This window comes from Cavia porcellus, unplaced genomic scaffold (genome assembly GCF_034190915.1).
Source record: "Cavia porcellus strain 051 isolate PalLab524CR breed Dunkin Hartley unplaced genomic scaffold, mCavPor4.1 scaffold_26, whole genome shotgun sequence".
In the NCBI taxonomy this organism is placed as follows: Eukaryota; Metazoa; Chordata; class Mammalia; order Rodentia; family Caviidae; genus Cavia; species Cavia porcellus.
This window is the reverse complement of record NW_026947509.1, coordinates 34586252-34603193: the sequence shown is the minus strand read 5'-3', so window position 1 is coordinate 34603193 and position 16942 is coordinate 34586252. Positions and strand designations below refer to the sequence as shown.

The window sequence follows — 16942 nt, the reverse complement described above, 5'->3', positions numbered from 1 at the left end:
CTTAAAAAAAAATGTCAGTTTCTAAACAGTGATTGTCATTTTTCTTTGATTTATTATTCAGTCTTTTCTCTCAAAATTATTTTCAAGTCTGCCAAAATTTGTATTATGACACAGATAGAATCTGGCTCTTTGTCTTATTTTTTATAATCTACATAATATACTATATCTTCTAGAACATAAACACCTTGCCAAACATAGGCCATATTTCTTTTTGTTTTTAAAAAGCAGCTGTCATGAGTAGCTTTTATTCCTGCCTTGATCTTCTCTTGAGCTTTTGGAGTAATGTCATTAAAGAAGCAAATTTAGGTTATGGAATGCACTGCATCAGTCTTATGCAGATACTCACTTTGACCTCATTGTTGATTTCATGTTTTTTGTATTGTCCACAAAATATGTTTTACCATTTTGCCATCCTTACTGTAGGATTTCATGAATTTTTACAGCCATCATCTCACCACCCAACAGTGGCAGAATCCTTTGAGAGAAAAGTAGGATAAGCTACATAGTCTGAAAAAAAATCATTCAATCTGAGAAATTTCCCTTTCGGAAAGAGTGGAAAAGTATAGCAGTGTTTTATGTTTTAATCATTATAGGTTATATTGAATGAGTCTTAGCTGGTACAAGTAGATATCCTCAGGTTGTGTCACAATCTTGAGTACTGATTAAAAATGTTGAAACGAGCCCACATCTGGTGGCCTTTGCCACTAATACAAATTGGGTGGGCAAATGTAAGCATGTACATACGGCTGCAGAACAGAAACTGTGTAACAGTTAAGTCTCAAATGTTCTTTCAGGCAACACTGTGCCTTAAAGGGGAATTATTATTCAGCTAAAGTTCAAACTCTTGTTTCCTCAATTCCTGGTTTTTGTTTTGTGACAGGATCTCCATACACAGTTCAGGCTGTCCTTGAACTCACTATGTAGGCCAGGCTGGTCTCAAAGTTGGAACGATCCTGGTGCCTCAACCCCCTGAGTGCTGGGATTACAGATGTGAGCCACCACACCCAGCTATGCCTTTCTTATATCGCTCCTTGGGACTGGTTTCTTTCTACCCAGCACCCTCTGTACTTAACATCTATCTTTTATTTTTCTCAAAAGAAATTCATCTTTAGCAATGAGATTTGAACATATACACAAATAAGCATTGTGTTTAGGATCAGATTAAAAGGTGACAGTGCACAAGTAGGGCCTGGTGCTCCTCCTTGCCTGAGGTCGTTCTGGCCCAGGGAAGCTGTTCCCACCAGTGACAAGCACACTTTTCCAAGCAGGGTCATACTTTAGTCAAGCTTGGTAGCTTCTGTAGTCCTAAAATAAATCAGTTTGGAGAACTTAGGTTTTGTGAGAGCTCATAATTCATCAGAAATAATTTCAAAGAACAGTGACCCCTTTCTCCCACATCTAAGAGTGGATTTTTACTTTTCCAGAAGTATAAAGTTTAAAACATGGTAAAAACTGAAAATCCATTATTTTCAGGACAGTACATTTTAGATATTCATATACAGTGGAGCACAAGGATCACAGCATGGCTAAAATCTTAACTGCCTTTGCTGTGAGCTTATAAAGTGGGAGAGTTAGGCAAGGAGTGCAGCTCAGCAGTAGGCCCTAAGTTCAGTCCCCAGCACTGCAAGACAAAAACGGTAAAGGAATCCCCGGTACTGATAAAAATGAAAAAGACAAAAAAAAAAAAAAACGGTAAAGGAAAGAAACAGGAAGTTAATATTTTCTCCAAGAAATTCTGCTTTCCATTTTGTGAACAGGTCTGTACTGTCCTTAACAATAAAATGAATCATGATTTTAATCCTGATTACCATTTGTTTATGATATTCAGGAAAATGGTTGTTGCACCTGTCTTACGTCAGTCTTTACATCTCTACAGTAAAGAAATAGACCCAGTGATTTCCAAGTTGCCTTACAAATTTAAGGCACTGTTCTTATCTACTAAAATAGTCATTCTTTACCAAGAATAATGAATATTAAGAAATAAAACAGCAGGGAACTTTTTTAAATGATAAAAACTTACTTTTAAGAGTATTCATTTAATTCAATTAAAGCTTATAAATATATGTTTACATTGACTTTTTAAAAATATTTATCTTTTAATTTTACTAAATAGCTTTCCTGTTGTTTATATTTACATTTTCCTCTGTAATGTACACAGTCTTTGTCCATTGTTTCTTTTTATAAATTCATGAAACCTTTAGGACATAAAATTTCCATCCTATATAAGGTAATGTTAAGTATTCATCTAAAGTAAGTTCAGAATCAAAGGAACCAGAGTGAAAATATCAAGACTTAGGATTTCTAAAACTGAAAGGAAATGTGATAATAATTTAGTAATGCTGCATTAAGGCCTGGAACTGAGTGCCTAAAATGGTCATGCAGTAGGTAGTGACAGTTAGTTCTTCATTTTCCCCACTATTTTGTTGTTGCCTATGAATCAAATAGGAGAACCATGCTTAAGGGTCATTATTTTGACAGCAGTGTTTAGACTGTGGAGATCTACAATCAAAGGGCTGGTAAGGTGCTGCCTGCAGTATGACAAGACAGCCACACTTTGGGAACTGTGCAGTGCTTTACCTATTACGTGGCAAGTGTGTTACCGTGGCTAGTCCTTGTCACAGCCTGGTACTGTGGCCGCCATGATCCCCACAGCAATGAAGAAATGCTGAGACTCAGAAATGCTAAGGCAGAAATACTGAGAAGCCGAGTCTGGTTCTGCCGTTCTGCCCCTGTATCCCAGTGTGGTCTCTCAGACCAAGACACACAGAGGGGAGGAGATTCTGAGACAGTGTGTGCTGCAGGTAAAGCCCTTCCATTAGGGAAACCCAAATTTGGTGTTTTCTGCTTTTGGCAGATTTGGGGAGCTCATTGATCATGTGCTTCTTGAACAAGCAGACCTCTTCGTGGGTGCCTACCATATGTAAAGCACTGTTCCGAAAACAAGTGTAAGACATGGAAGGAACATAAAATAGTTTCCTTATTGCCATCCAAACAGTTTTAAAAGAATCACTTACTTTATTAAAAACAAATTTATAAATATTTTAATAAAAATAAAACATTAATTAGAAGATGGAGAAAAGAATAACGAAGTAAACAGAAATTCCCAGTAGTTTCACTTCTGTCTCAGTGTGCTCCTGCTGGTGTGAGTACTGCTTCTCACAGGGCCTTCAAAAGCTGACATGTGCACAGGAGGAAAACCTTTACTGTGCATGTGAAAACAGTGACCTCCCAGCCCAGTGAGGCAGTTCACTTATGGGGAAGTCTGCAGGGTTGACAGTAAGCAGCAGGGCTGGAATTGGAAGTTTGATGGAGGCCTGATTTGGCTGGGGTGGGTAGGTCCGCTGACTCACAGTGGTGCGAATGAAGCAGGGTCAGCGCTCCTTGAGCCTGAATCATCCACACCGATGAGGATTGAAAACAGCTGGTGCTTCCACGCCAGACCAGTCAGCACGCATGAGTCACGGGTGGTGCTGTCCTGCCTTCGTGTCTGTTCATCTTGCTGTGTTTTTGAGTGTTGGGAATCTATTGAATGAATTGTCTCTTTGCTGTTTGAGTCATTTATGGCTTAGGAAATGAGTAGAATTAGACTTCTTTTTCTCGTTTTTGCAGGTTAATCAGTTCAGACAGCTGTATTCCAAAGTCATCAATGACAAGCACGATGATGTCATGGCCAAATTTGGCGCTATTCTGGCCCAGGGCATACTAGACGCAGGTAATGGTTTTCAGTCTTCTGCTTTATTTATTTACTTAAAATCCAGTCAGATAACTAATAAACGTTCTAGCTATGAGACACAGTGGAAAAGGAATGTTAAGCAAATTATTCCTAGAGAAAATTTGGAATTTGCAGTTCGTAGAGATAATTTTGGTAGAACCATAGTATAGACTATGAGATTGTCTTAGTTCTTTTATATTAATAGTTATGTAGGGCTGGGGATATAGCTCAGCGGCGTAAGCCCCTGCCTGGCAAGTGCAAGGTCCTGAGTCTGATTCCCAGTACGCCCCCCCCCCCAAAAAAATTAGGTAAGTTTGAAAAGTTATCCCCACTCTGCTTCTGTTTTCTTTAGTTAAAGTCTACCTGATAATGTTGGGAGGATTAAAAATATACAGGCAGCAGGTTGAATAATACCTGTCACTTTCAAAGTGCTCATTGAGTGTTGGCTCTTTTTTAATAGTATGTGTTTTAGATAAGTTAACACTGAATTTTTGTTGTTTGATTTTTTTTTCTTTTTGAGGGCATTTTTGTTTGGTTAGCTTTGTTTTTGTCTTTTTTGAGACAGGGTCTCACCACATAGTTCAGGCAGGGCTTGAACTGACTGTATAGCTCAGGCTTGCCTCAAACTCAAGGCACTTCTCTTGCCTTAGTGTCCCAAGTACTAGGATTACCTGTATTCACCATCCTGCCCAGTGAAAAAAATTTTGAGGAAAACATGTTAGATTCTAACATCTAAAATAAGATATACAAAATATTTGCCTAATTATGTCTCTGGCTCCAGAATTCACACACTTTCCCAGTATACGATGGCCTATTTTAAAGATAGAGTGATTCGGGGCTGGAGGTTTAGCTCAGCGGCATAAGCACCTGCCTTGGAAGCAGGCAGTCGTGAGTTCGATCCCCGGTACCAATAAAAAGGAAAAAGACCAAAAAAAAAAAAAGATAGAGTGATTTTTTTTTTTTTTTTTTTTTTTTTGTCAGTACCAGGGATTGAACTCACAACTGTGCGCTTGCAAGGCAGGTGCTCATCCCGTTGAGCTAAATCCCCAGCGATAGAGTGATTCTTAAAAATATTTTAGACTTGGTGTTAGTTTGATGATGTTTGGGTTTTTTTTTTTTTTCTGCTTTATTATTGGTGAAATCTCAAAGAGGTAAAAAAAAAAGAACATAAACCTACTTCAATAATTGTCTGCTAACTTGAAAGGTAAAGAAGGTAAAGATAGCGCCTCAAGGTTCGTGGCAGTTCCATTATCAGTTGTAGTTCTGCTATTTCTAGAACATCACATGTTGGAATCATACAGTTTGTCACCTTTTTAGGATGACTTCTCTGGTAACAAGTATTTAAAACAGGATTTAAGAGGAACATTTTACTACATAGTCTTTTTTTTCTTTTAGTTGCCACATTTAGAAGTTTAATTTTTTAGACAACAATTTGTTTTACTTGTTTATTCAGCCTTACAAGTTTTTACTGATTTTCACAAATAAATTAAGAATCTAAAGAAAATTCTGTATTCCAGCTTGTTTTTACCATCTTTACTGGAGATCACCTCTCCTTTCCCTCCTTTTTCTTTGAGTCTCTCTATTAGCTGTGTCATGGGCCAGTTAAGTTCTGGTGCTTCTTTCCCTGTCTCTCTATTCAACTGGCTTTTGCTTTATGTATTTAGTGCATAATATTACTTTCATATTCTTTTTTCACTACTCTTCTCCAAAACTGTACAACTTCATTAGAAAAATATTTAGTCCTGGTCTCTCTCAGTGAAGCTGGGGGTAGAGAAAATCTGAAGAGAGCAACTTCAAAAGGTTGAAATTGAAGTTTATGAGAACTTAAATGATTTGACCTCTGGGGGGAAAGGGCAAAGACTAACAAAGTTATATATTGCAAGAGATTTAGCTCAGTGGCATATTGCCTGCCTGACAAGCATGAAGTCCCGAGTTCAGGTCCCAGTACACCCTCTACCCTCTGCAAAAAAATAGAAAGTTACAATTAAAGTCTGCTAAACTAATTACTGTCAACAGGATAAACTCTCCCTTGTTAATTAAATCTCAGAATATGCAAACAAAAAGCTGATTAATTGAAGAAGATGGATTTCGTTGAAATGGAAGAAAAATCAGCTTCAAGTTTTAGACCAAACAGTACACTCTCTAGGCAGCCGTCCTCTCTGCTGCCAGCCCAGCCCTAGCCCCGGGTGAGGTACCAGCTGAGCTGTGTGTTCCCACAACCCTCTCTTACAGCTACCAGTACTTCTGTGTCTTATTTTCAGTACTCAAGCGTCTATCTTCTCTACAAGACCAACGGTTCCTTGGGGTCTTTTCCAATATTTTGTTCCCATTTCTCAATAGATTGTAAGCATTTAATGGATATTAGGGAGAATGCAGGCAGACAGTAAATGTATATAATTATAAATATAATATACTGACCATTTTCTACAGGTAAAAATCTCAAATGAGGTATTGTAGAAAAATATTGCAATATTTTTTTTAAAAGATATCAAGAGCTGAGCTCAGGGGAAAAAAAAAAAGTTGAGCTCAGGACCTTGTGCTTGCCAGACAGACACTTGTGCCTCTGAGCTATATTCCCCAGCCCCTGTAGAATATTTTTGAAATCTTAAATAATTTAAACAGTAGACTTTTGACTCTTAAAATGCTATTTAGTTTACTACAGAAATTAGTAGGCATGACTTGAATGAGAAGCCAACATTGGAATCCAAATTAGGATCCTGAGAGTTGGCACAGACAGACTCCACTGTTACAGGCCGTATTATATAAACTGCAAGAGTTGCACCTCAGAGTTCCATAATACAGAACTACCACTGGTGATTTCAGACCAGGTGTAGCAACACAGCATCCCTGGGGCCGTATCTGACAAAGATGTGTTTTGTTTTCATTTCCCAACAAAACTTGCAGTGTTTTTTGGGGGGGGGCGGGGGATACAGATTAGAACTTCTGATTAAAACAAAATGACTGTCAAGCCTGGGCCCACAGTACTGGTAAGACATCCCCTTTAAATAGGATGTGTGTTTTCCTTGCTGTTTTAACCCCTGCTGCTTCCAGCCCTTGTTTTTCTCCTGGTTGTTTTACCTAATTCAGGCCTGATAGCTGCAGGGCTCAAGAAAGCTCCAGCTGTGGGCTGATAGCTCTGGTTCACTGGTTTTCAGTCTGCTTCTGTGTCCTTCCGAGATGCCGGGGGACTTGGTGAGACGTGGAACAGGTCAAGCTCCAAAGCTGTGCAAGGTCCCAGAGGCCAGATTTCTTATGACATAACGAGCTCTGAAGTCATTATTAAACGTAACTGTCTTTTCACAGAAAACTACTTGAATCACCTGGCAGAGGTTACAGTTTTCCTTTTGCAGTAGTAGTGCAAGTGCTCAAGTTCAAGCCCTTATTTTACCAATGAGAAAAACTCTTAGAAATAAAGTGGTTGTCAGTGGTCACAAAGCGAGTTAAGGTGCGTGCCTACCCATGTAGGTGACAGAATAATTTACAGTGTAATCTCTGAGCTAAGACTTTCTGTAACTGCAACATAGGATGTCATAACTATAATAGATACTTTTCAGGTAATTTTTATGCTGCTTAGCACCTAAAAGAACAAGAACCAAAAAATATTTGTATAAATATGAATATATTATATAAGTATATATATTTCTGTACTCAATTAAAGCACATTTATACAGAAACTTATATGTACCAAAATTTTGCTTTTTAATAGTATATTAAAAACCAATATATAATGTAAATTAGCCTTTAATTTAGCATCACAGTTTTGATACCCTTGTGCTTAGTTTTTAACAATGCCTGCCTGCAGAGAAAGAAGCTGTAGATTTTCCCTGGGTCTAGTTTTAGTACTTGCAGTTTAGAAGACCATAGCTAGGTCACTTAGTTCCAGGAATTCCATATTTGCTTATATAAACTGCGCATTGGAATAATTACCAGCTGGTTCCCTAGTGCAGTGACTAGAATTGCTTATTATTGCCCTCCCAAATTCCTATTCACGGTTTCTCTTGTTTTTTCTACAGGTGGCCATAATGTCACAATCTCCTTACAGTCAAGGACTGGGCACACTCATATGCCTTCTGTGGTTGGCGTCCTTGTCTTTACCCAGTTCTGGTTCTGGTTTCCTCTCTCACATTTTCTGTCATTGGCTTACACCCCTACCTGTGTCATTGGCCTGAACAAGGATTTAAAGGTATGTGTGGGAGGCCTTATCTTGAGTGGGGTATCCTGTTCATATTCACCACCCACCCCCAGAGATCCCCAGGCAACTTCAATGTCTATTAGCCTCTCCAGAGCCTTCCAGCTGAGTCATTGCCTTTGATGGAATGTGTTACTGGTCTCCTTGTTAGTCTTGTAACTTTGGGTAAATCAGTAGAGGGAATGATTAGAAAGGAGACAATATAAAGACATGAAGACTTTTATCAACCAGTCTGAGTAGTTTCACATAATTCCAAAGCTTGTAGGAGTCCCTGGTTCCTCACAGTGGAGGAACACAGGCACACACCTAGGACTCCGGCACCTGGGAGGCTGAGTGAGGCAGGAGGTCTGCTGCAAGTTCAAGTCTAGGCTGGGCTGCATGGTGAGTTCCGGGCTACCCTGCACTGCATAGCGAGACCTGTCTCAAAAAGTCAAAAAACGGAAAAGGCTGTGGAAACCTCTGAAGAATTTAAAGCCAATAAATGACATGAGAGTTTTATTTTAGAAAGATCATTCTGCTGTCGTTGGAGAACTGTTAGCAACAGTATTGCAAGATTAGCGCTATAGCAGTAATCTGGGAAAGGAAGAGTAAGGAGCTAAACTAAACCTTTACTAATTAATAAGGAGTGGAACTGCATGTGGTGACACATACCTATGATCCAGCATTCAAGAGGTTGAAGCAGGAGGATCACCATGAGTTGACTAGGCTCTCCTGAGCTACAGCCTGAGTTCAAAGCCAACCGAGATACTATTTCAAAAAAGAAAAAATTTTAATAAGGAATAAAAGTTTGAGACAAAAAAACATTTCAGAGTTACGTGATGCGAGGGCAATTGATAAAAGAAAGAATTATACTTCAGGGAAAGGCAAAATGGGAGGATGTTCTTTGGTAGTGGCAAAAAACAAGACCCACTGTAGGGAACCAGGGACTCATAAAATGGAAGTTGTCACTTAGGCCAAAGACGTTAGGTGCTGGGGGCCCCGTCATCACTGAGGGCCCCCCAGAGTGTGAAAGCAGAGCCTTCATACAGCACATCCCAGCCCCTTCTAATGGTTTTTATTTTGATACAGGATCCCGCTATGTTGCTAAGTGGCTGGTGATGGGCTCAAGCTTCTGACCTTCTTGTCTCAGCCTCCCAAAACTGCTGGGATTATGGGGGTGCGCCACTGTACCTGCCTGGCTCATGTGTTTTTTGTGTGTTTTAATGTGGTTTGTGTTTAGATCTTTTCTGAGTCCTATGACCTGATTCATTTTCTTGTTTTATAAATGTCAAAGACCTTTTGACCTTTAAATAACTCTTCTATCTGGTCATCACAGTTGTTAAAATGTTCTGTTAACTTTTCAGAGTGGAAAAGTTTTAGGCTAAAAAACAGCTGATTGAATATTTCATTATACTGATTTTTTTTCCTTATAGCCTTTTGGAAGCAGGTTGTTCTTGGTTAAGTTATTCAATGTTAGAACTTCACATTTGTAAATATGTAGCATTTTTATTTCTCAAAGCAAGAATATTTTGGTTTCCTGTCCCTAACTTTTAACAATGTAATCGAACATCCTGTGTAATCTTTGGGACTTTTATCTTCTGCCAAACAGTTTTATGTTCTCTGTTTTCATTCTTCACACAGAAAGTGAGGTGAAGATGAGGTTCTTTCCCCTATAAGTTTGGTGAATAGCACTCTCCTTCAGTGCAGATTAGGGAAATAGAGAAAACGTAGGCTGGAGAACTTGCTGCTTTCTCAGTAAGAAATGTGAAGCTGACCTCTGCGCTAGGCTCCTGGTAGACTTTTCCCTGGCGTGATTATAGGGTGTGAAAGCTGGGTGCAGACTGCTGTGTGTGAGTGCAGGGTGATACAAGGAATGGATGGGAAGCCTGGGGGGCGAAATGGGTAATGCTCTCCACGGAGGAGGGGCAGCTGATACAGTGCCCACACCGTGAGTAGGATGGAGAAGCCGAAGGGATGCCTGTTCAAAGAGGCAGAGCCTCAGGAATGTGCAGGGGGCTGCAGTTAATTCTAAAGTAAAGTACCTAAGCTAATTCAATAAAAGAAAACAGACACCCTTCAGAGGAGTGGTTATCACTGAATAGTTCTGTAACCAGACGCATCATTAGCATGGACTCGAGTGTGCTGGTTAGAAGCATAGAAGTCTTAAATCTTGATATCGATTATTTTAATGGAGGAGGCAAAACTTATCTTTCTTTCTTCAGATGCCGAAAGTTCAGTATAAATCAAACTGTAAACCATCCACATTTGCATATCCTGCCCCTCTGGAAGTACCAAAAGAAAAAGAAAAGGAAAAGGTAAGTCCTTTGTTCCTGTGAGCAGCATTTGTTCTTATAAGGAGGGGCTCCTGGATATTTTAGTTGTATTTGTTTTTAAATAGGTTTTATGGTTTAAAAGCCAAAAGACTATAGATTACCAATCAAGGTGAGTGATGTCATTCATATGCCTTTGCTTCTATTAGATCAGTATTAGACCAGTGGTTATACCTCTAATTTACACTCATGTTGTACCCACCTTGTGATTTTGCTCTATAAAACTTTTACGGCGGGGGGGGGGGGGGCCTGGAGATTTAGCTCAGCAGCATAAGCACCTGCCTTGGAAGCAGGCAGTCGTGAGTTCGATCCCTAGTACAGATAAAAAGGAAAAAGACAAAAAAAAAAAAACTTTTACAGGGGAGTGGGCTCACTGGTGACCCATTTGGGACCCCTCCTGTCTCAGGAGCTAACCTTACTCCCCAGTAAATTTTCCTACTCTTTATAAAAAACAATAATGTAAGCTAAGAGGCTTTTCCTCTCTTGGTCATCCAAGTTCCATGTCACAGGAGTCACAATTTGTGAATCTCCTGGGTTTCCTCAGTACATGCAGTCATTCTCTGCGTGCTGTTCCACCCTAACATATATCATTAGTAGTTTCTTTTTCTTTTCTTTTCTTTTTTTTTTTTTTTTTTTTTTTGTCCTTTTCTTTTTTACCAATACCGGGGATGGAACTCACGACTGCCTGCTTGCAAGGCAGGCGCTTATGCCGCTGAGCTAAATCCCCAGCTCCCATAGTAGTTTCAATTTATATGGATTTCCTTTTCCCCCCAAAGCTGCATTGTTTTACCAGTTCCTTATTTGATGTATGTTTAAGATTGTTTCTTAAAGAAAAAAAAAAGTTCCACTGCTGTAGGCTACAATGAAAGCCTCTGTACACATACGCTCATGTACTTGTGTAGGTGTATCTGTAGTTAGAGTCATATAGACATGGAGGTGCCTGCATAAGCTGCATTATTTCTTTTCATATTAAGATATTGATATTAAGATACTAAAGATATTAAGTAGTTTGCCTTTCAAAATGGCTGTCACCAATTTAAACTCCTGCTGCAAGTGATGCCACTTACTGGGTGCACACTACAGAATAATGCATTTAGAGAGCTACACTTACCTATGAAATTTTACTCAGCAAAATTTCCTTCACAATACTTCATGTGCAGAAAGAGTTCCTTTTTTCAGAATGATGTTCCATAATCACCACTTGTTGGTTATTGCTACAACTTTGATTTGTAAATGGGAATAATTGTACAACTGAGCAGATTGAGGGTGGCAGGTAGTAACTATCCTCTGATACCAGCACATTGTTTGGTCAGCTGTGTTTCTGAACTGCCGCCTCTTTTAGGTCTGAAGCAAAGCCAGCTTCCACACCAATATTGCCCAATTTTTCAGGGTCCCTGTTTCAGTGAAACTTTTGATTTCAGTAAAATCCCCTCAATTAACATCACTGCAGGCAAACTACTCACCTATTACAGGGCATCTGGTCCTAAGAATACCTCAAGGACAATAACTGGAGGAAAATTTTTAGACTTTCCAGGGTTTTCCCTAAAACAAAAAGGGTATAGCTTCCAGCTCCTTATCTTAAATGTATATGATAGCAAATTCACACTCATGATAAACTGCAGATGAAAACAAGGTTATGTTGGAGACCGCTTCCAAGCACTAAGGAGCCTCCTGATGATAGTGTATTATGTAAATAAACATCCTCCTGGCTTTTTGTACTTACTTTCTGATTATTTTGTTTTTAAAAATACTGCCAAAAACACGAAATTGTTGGATGGAGTTTTTTTGTGCCTATTTGTATGTAGATTATAGATTGTGATAAATTTACCTTGTTCTCTTTCTCTAGGTTTCCACTGCTGTGTTATCTATTACTGCCAAGGCTAAAAAGAAGGAAAAAGAAAAAGAAAAAAAAGAGGAGGAGAAAATGGAAGTGGTAGGCATAATTTGGTGGTCATATAGGTTGATAACATCTGATCTCTATGGTCCAGATTCTTCCTTAGTTGAACATTTTTATACTTTGCTCTTGGCTTCTTTCAAATAATTGCCCTGTTCCAAGCATATGGAATCATAATTTTACCTGAAAGAGACTCTAGAAACTACATCCATTTGTCACAGAATAGATGGGTACAAATTGAGAGACAGCCAAAAACCTTCCCACCCTTCAAAACCAAATCAGTTGCCATTATCAGCCCTAAGCAGAGGGGCAAGTCTCTCACCTGTGAGCCTGGCTTCCCTTTAGTTCGCTCAGTAAATTTACTCACCAGCATGGAATAAAACGAACTATATTGAGTGACTTTTTTTCTCCCCTAGGATGAAGCAGAAAAAAAAGAAGAAAAAGAGAAGAAAAAGGAACCTGAACCAAACTTTCAACTGTTGGATAACCCAGCCCGAGTTATGCCTGCCCAGCTTAAGGTCCTCACCATGCCAGAGACCTGTAGATACCAGCCCTTTAAGCCAGTAAGTCACCAACAGCGCTCAGCTGCATGTGCAGTAGAATCTGCAGGGCAACCAAGTGTTGATAGAGAAGGGTAAATGGCCCGAGCATTGGAGGACAGCTCACTACTGCTAAAAACTTCCTCTTAGCAAAAGACAGACTGTCCCCTGTTCCATGTAGGCTTTGGAGAGCTTTTCTCTTTCTGGGTGACTCTGCGTACTATCTTCCGTTCAGCATGATTAGAAATGTAGACTGCGGAGCCAGATGTGCTGGTTTGAATCTTGATTCTACCATTCAGGCTATGTGAACTTGGGCCAGGTTCTAAACTTATTTTGCCTGTTTTTTTTATTGCAAAATTGGGATTATCATTGCTCACTCATAGAGGTGTGCCACTAATGAGACATTACTGGGCAAAAACACAGGAGACCCAGCTTAGTTTATTAAGTGTTCATCATCCTTATAATTATACTGCTGTCACAAATTGTGGGATCTCAGAATTAGAACAAGATCTTCATGATCATTAACGTTTCCCAACGTGAGATGTTTCATGTTACAAATGAATGCTAATCACGAATAGTATGGTACTGCCTTTATCCTTATACTTTTATATATAGAAAACTAGAGAGCTTTCTGGATTGTTATAAACTTATTCTTGTCACCTTGATGGTGAGTTGAAGACAACTTTACCTAGGGTTTTAAGCTGAGTTCTTATGTGACTGGATTGTCGGCTGGAGGAGGCTGGAGGAGGACCATGGAAAATAGTAGATCTGGTAGTTTAGAGCTACAAGTGGGCATAACTGGGTTTCTTTTCCAGTGCTTTCACTGCTTAGCAGTATGATGAGACAAGTCATTTAGCTTGTGTTTCAGTTCTTTGCCCTATAAAATCAGTGTGGTATTACTCCTCACTTTTCAGGGATTAAATAGTGTTGCAGGGGGCTGGGGATTTAGCTCAGCAGCATAAGCACCTGCCTTGCAAGCAGGCAGTCATGAGTTCAATCCCAGATACGGATAAAAAAGGAAAAAGACAAAAAAAAAAAAAAAAAAAAAAAAGTGTTGCAGATAGAGCACCTCAAACAGTGAGAAGCTGATCCGCAGCACCACCTACTCCGCAGGAGCAAAGGCACTGACGGAACCACCATTAGCGCACCCTCAGATGTCCTTATTCTCTGTCTCTGTGGCCCAGTGCAGCTCTGCGGCGTGTTTACAAGAATGTGTTCCACAGCATGTGTGAACGCCCCTTGCCAGCTGGCATGCACTGTACCCAGGACAGAGGTGTTAGGACACAGATAGGATGAAGCACAAGGATAATCAGTAGCTTTGACACTTAACGGCAACAAAAGGCAAAACAAACAAAGAACTTAAGAGAGCAAGGCATAATTGCTCAAGGCCGTGAGGCCACAGTATAACACTAGGGTACCACCATTGGAAGTTAAATAATTGTTAAGCTTTCACTCTCACTAGGTCAGGGATAGCTCTAGTAGCTCTAACTACCTGGCTGTGTACCCAGTACACAGTGCAAAGATGAGGGGACTCTGTGTCCCCAGAAATCCCTATCCAGCTATTAGCTGACCACCAAGCTAGGTGGAGACATGAGTGGCCACACAGGATAGAAATAGCCTTTATAGACGTAGCTCAGAAAGATCAGAAGACAAATAGCAACAAAAGCAAAGCCTGGGGTGGAGGGAAAATCTACTTTATAGAGTCACTTCATGAAAATATTTAAAATGTCCAGTTCTTAACAAAATTTTAAAAAACATGTAGAGAAACAAAATGTGGCTCAATAATTAGGAATTCTATAAACAGTAACTAAATCGAAAACCTCTGTAGAGAGGCTCAGCAGCAGGCTTGAACACGAAGGAGAAAAAAACAAGCAAATTTAAAGACAGGTCAATTGGGAAATCATCAGAGCCACGGAAAGCTCTGGGGCATGTGGGGCACTGCGGAGCAGACTGACATCCAACGTGACAGAAGAATGAAGATAGTAGCTGGAAACATCCCAGTTTTGATGAAGAGCTAATTTCTACATCTGAGAAGCTCAGTCATCTCAAAATGGGATAAATCAAAGAAATCCACACCTATGTAAATTATAATCAAACTATTGAAAACCAGAATTTTGAAAGCGGCAAGGGAGAAGCAATTTAATCACAAACAAATAAATCATCCCCAGTAAGATCAGAATGTGATTTTTAATTAGAAATATAGTGATTCTAAGGTCATGGAATGACACACAGTATTGAGAGAAGACTGAAAAATTTGGCATCCAGAGAACCTGTGCTTCAAAAATTAAGAAATTAAGATATTCCCCAGACAAATAAAAACAGAACTTGTTAACAAACCTGCCTAAAGCGGAGCGATACAAGAAACCCTTTAGACTAAAAATGGAAGGACTCTGCTATCAGATACAAAAATTGCCTACACAGAACAGTTACTATAGATAATTCAGTGTTGATGTGCACAATATGCAGAGGTATAATGCACATTATAGTAAGAGCACAGAGGAGTGGGGAACCCACAGTGTGGGAACACCCTTCCAGGTGCTAAGTTACAATGTGCTATTAAAATTACATTGATTATTAGTCAAACTGAATGTGTAACATATTAATTGTAATATTAAGACTATCCAAAGAAAACTCAAAAACATAAAAGAACAAGGTAATCAAAGTAAAATACTAAAGTATTTTAAAGTAAAATATGTATTTAATGCTGGAGAAGTCAGCAGTGGTGGCAGAAGAAAGAAACAAAAGAATATCAGACATACAGAGTGCAAATAGCAAAGCAGGCACCAGTCACACTTTATCAGAGATCCCATGAGTGTAAAGGGTTACACATGCCAATTAAAAGGCAGAAAAGTTGGCCAGTGGGTTTTTCTAGAAAAATGATTGAGACCCAGGTATGGTGGTGCACGCCTGTAATCCTAGAACTCGGGAAGCTGAAGCAGGAAGATCAATGCAAGTTTGAATCCAGCCTGAACTGCATAGTGAGACCCTGTCTTAAAAGAAAAAGAAAAAAATCAATGATCAAATTGATCAAATATGATCAAATTATGTACTTTCTAGAAGAGACATGCTTTAAGTTTAGAGATACAAATGGAAAACAAAGAATGGGAAAAGGTATGCCATGCAAACACTAATCAAAAAGAGCCACAACAGGTCCCTAATACAAACAAGATAAATTTTTAGGCCAGAATTGTTGCTAGAGAAGATGAGTACATATTATAGTGATAAAAGAATTGATGAGTCAGGAAGATGTAACTGTTATAAATATGTGCACCTAACAGCAGAGCCCCAGAGTATATGAAGAAACGGAGGAAACTGGAGTGAGAAATAAACAGCTCAACAATAATGTTGGAGATTTTCATACCCTGCTTTGAATGAGTGGAAGGACTAAGTAAAAGATCAGTAGAAGACTTGGTAACATCATAAGCCTGCTAGACTGATTACATTCTTCTCAAGTATATGTGAGACATTCTCTGGAATAAACCACATTCAGTCTGTAAACAGACCTCAATCAGTGTAAAGGTACTAAGATCATTCAATGTGTGTTGGAAAATAGCAGTCAATAAGAGGAAGTTTGGAGAAATCACAGATATGCAGGGGTCAGACAGTACCCTTTTAAGTAACCAGTCTGTCAAAGAAGAAATACATGGAAAACTAGAAAATGCCAGTTCATTGTCTTAGAAAAAAAATTTTAGAAAAATTTCAATAAAAATACAAAGAAATGGTGAAGCAATAATATTTTAAAAATTGCTTGGAAATCAAAAGGAAAGCAGTAGTACACCAGAGTTCACCATACTCAACAAAAGCAGCAAATAGAGGGGCATGTTTAGTAGAACTGCCTATATTAAAAAGGGAGACCAAAAATAATAAGATAATGTAAATAAAAAGATTTTTCTGTTATTCAGGAGACAGAGGCCAAGGAGAATCTCTTGAGACCAGGATTGAAGACCCATCTGGGCCACATAGTATGACCTTATCTGTAAAAAAATAATAATAGCAATAATAATAATAATCTTCCATCTTTTTTTTTTTTTTATCGGTACTAGGAATCGAACTCTCAACCACCTGCTTGCAAGGCAGGTGCTTATGCCACTGAGCTAATGCCATTGGAGCTAAAGCCCCAATCTTCCATCTTAATAAGCTAGAGAAAAGGAGTACAAAGTAAACCAAATTCGGGCAGAAGAAAGTGGATAAACATTAGAGCAAAAATTAATGAACAGAGACCATTACAAAACAAAAAATTGGTTGTTGGTTTTTTTTTTTTTTTTTTTTTTTTTAACAAAAACCTTATAAAAGTGACAT

The 16942-nt window shown here is 39.0% G+C and overlaps 1 protein-coding gene across 1 annotated transcript in view; it reads left to right on the top strand.

The window, feature by feature from the left end:
- Psmd1 (proteasome 26S subunit, non-ATPase 1) overlaps positions 1–16942 on the top strand; it is an 84759-nt gene that overhangs the window by 61550 nt on the left and 6267 nt on the right. The window contains exons 19-23 of the mRNA XM_003474602.5: positions 3610–3712; positions 7726–7895; positions 10103–10195; positions 12057–12143; positions 12521–12667. Coding sequence (XP_003474650.1) covers positions 3610–3712; positions 7726–7895; positions 10103–10195; positions 12057–12143; positions 12521–12667 — 600 coding nt within the window. The remainder of the gene's footprint in view (positions 1–3609; positions 3713–7725; positions 7896–10102; positions 10196–12056; positions 12144–12520; positions 12668–16942) is intronic.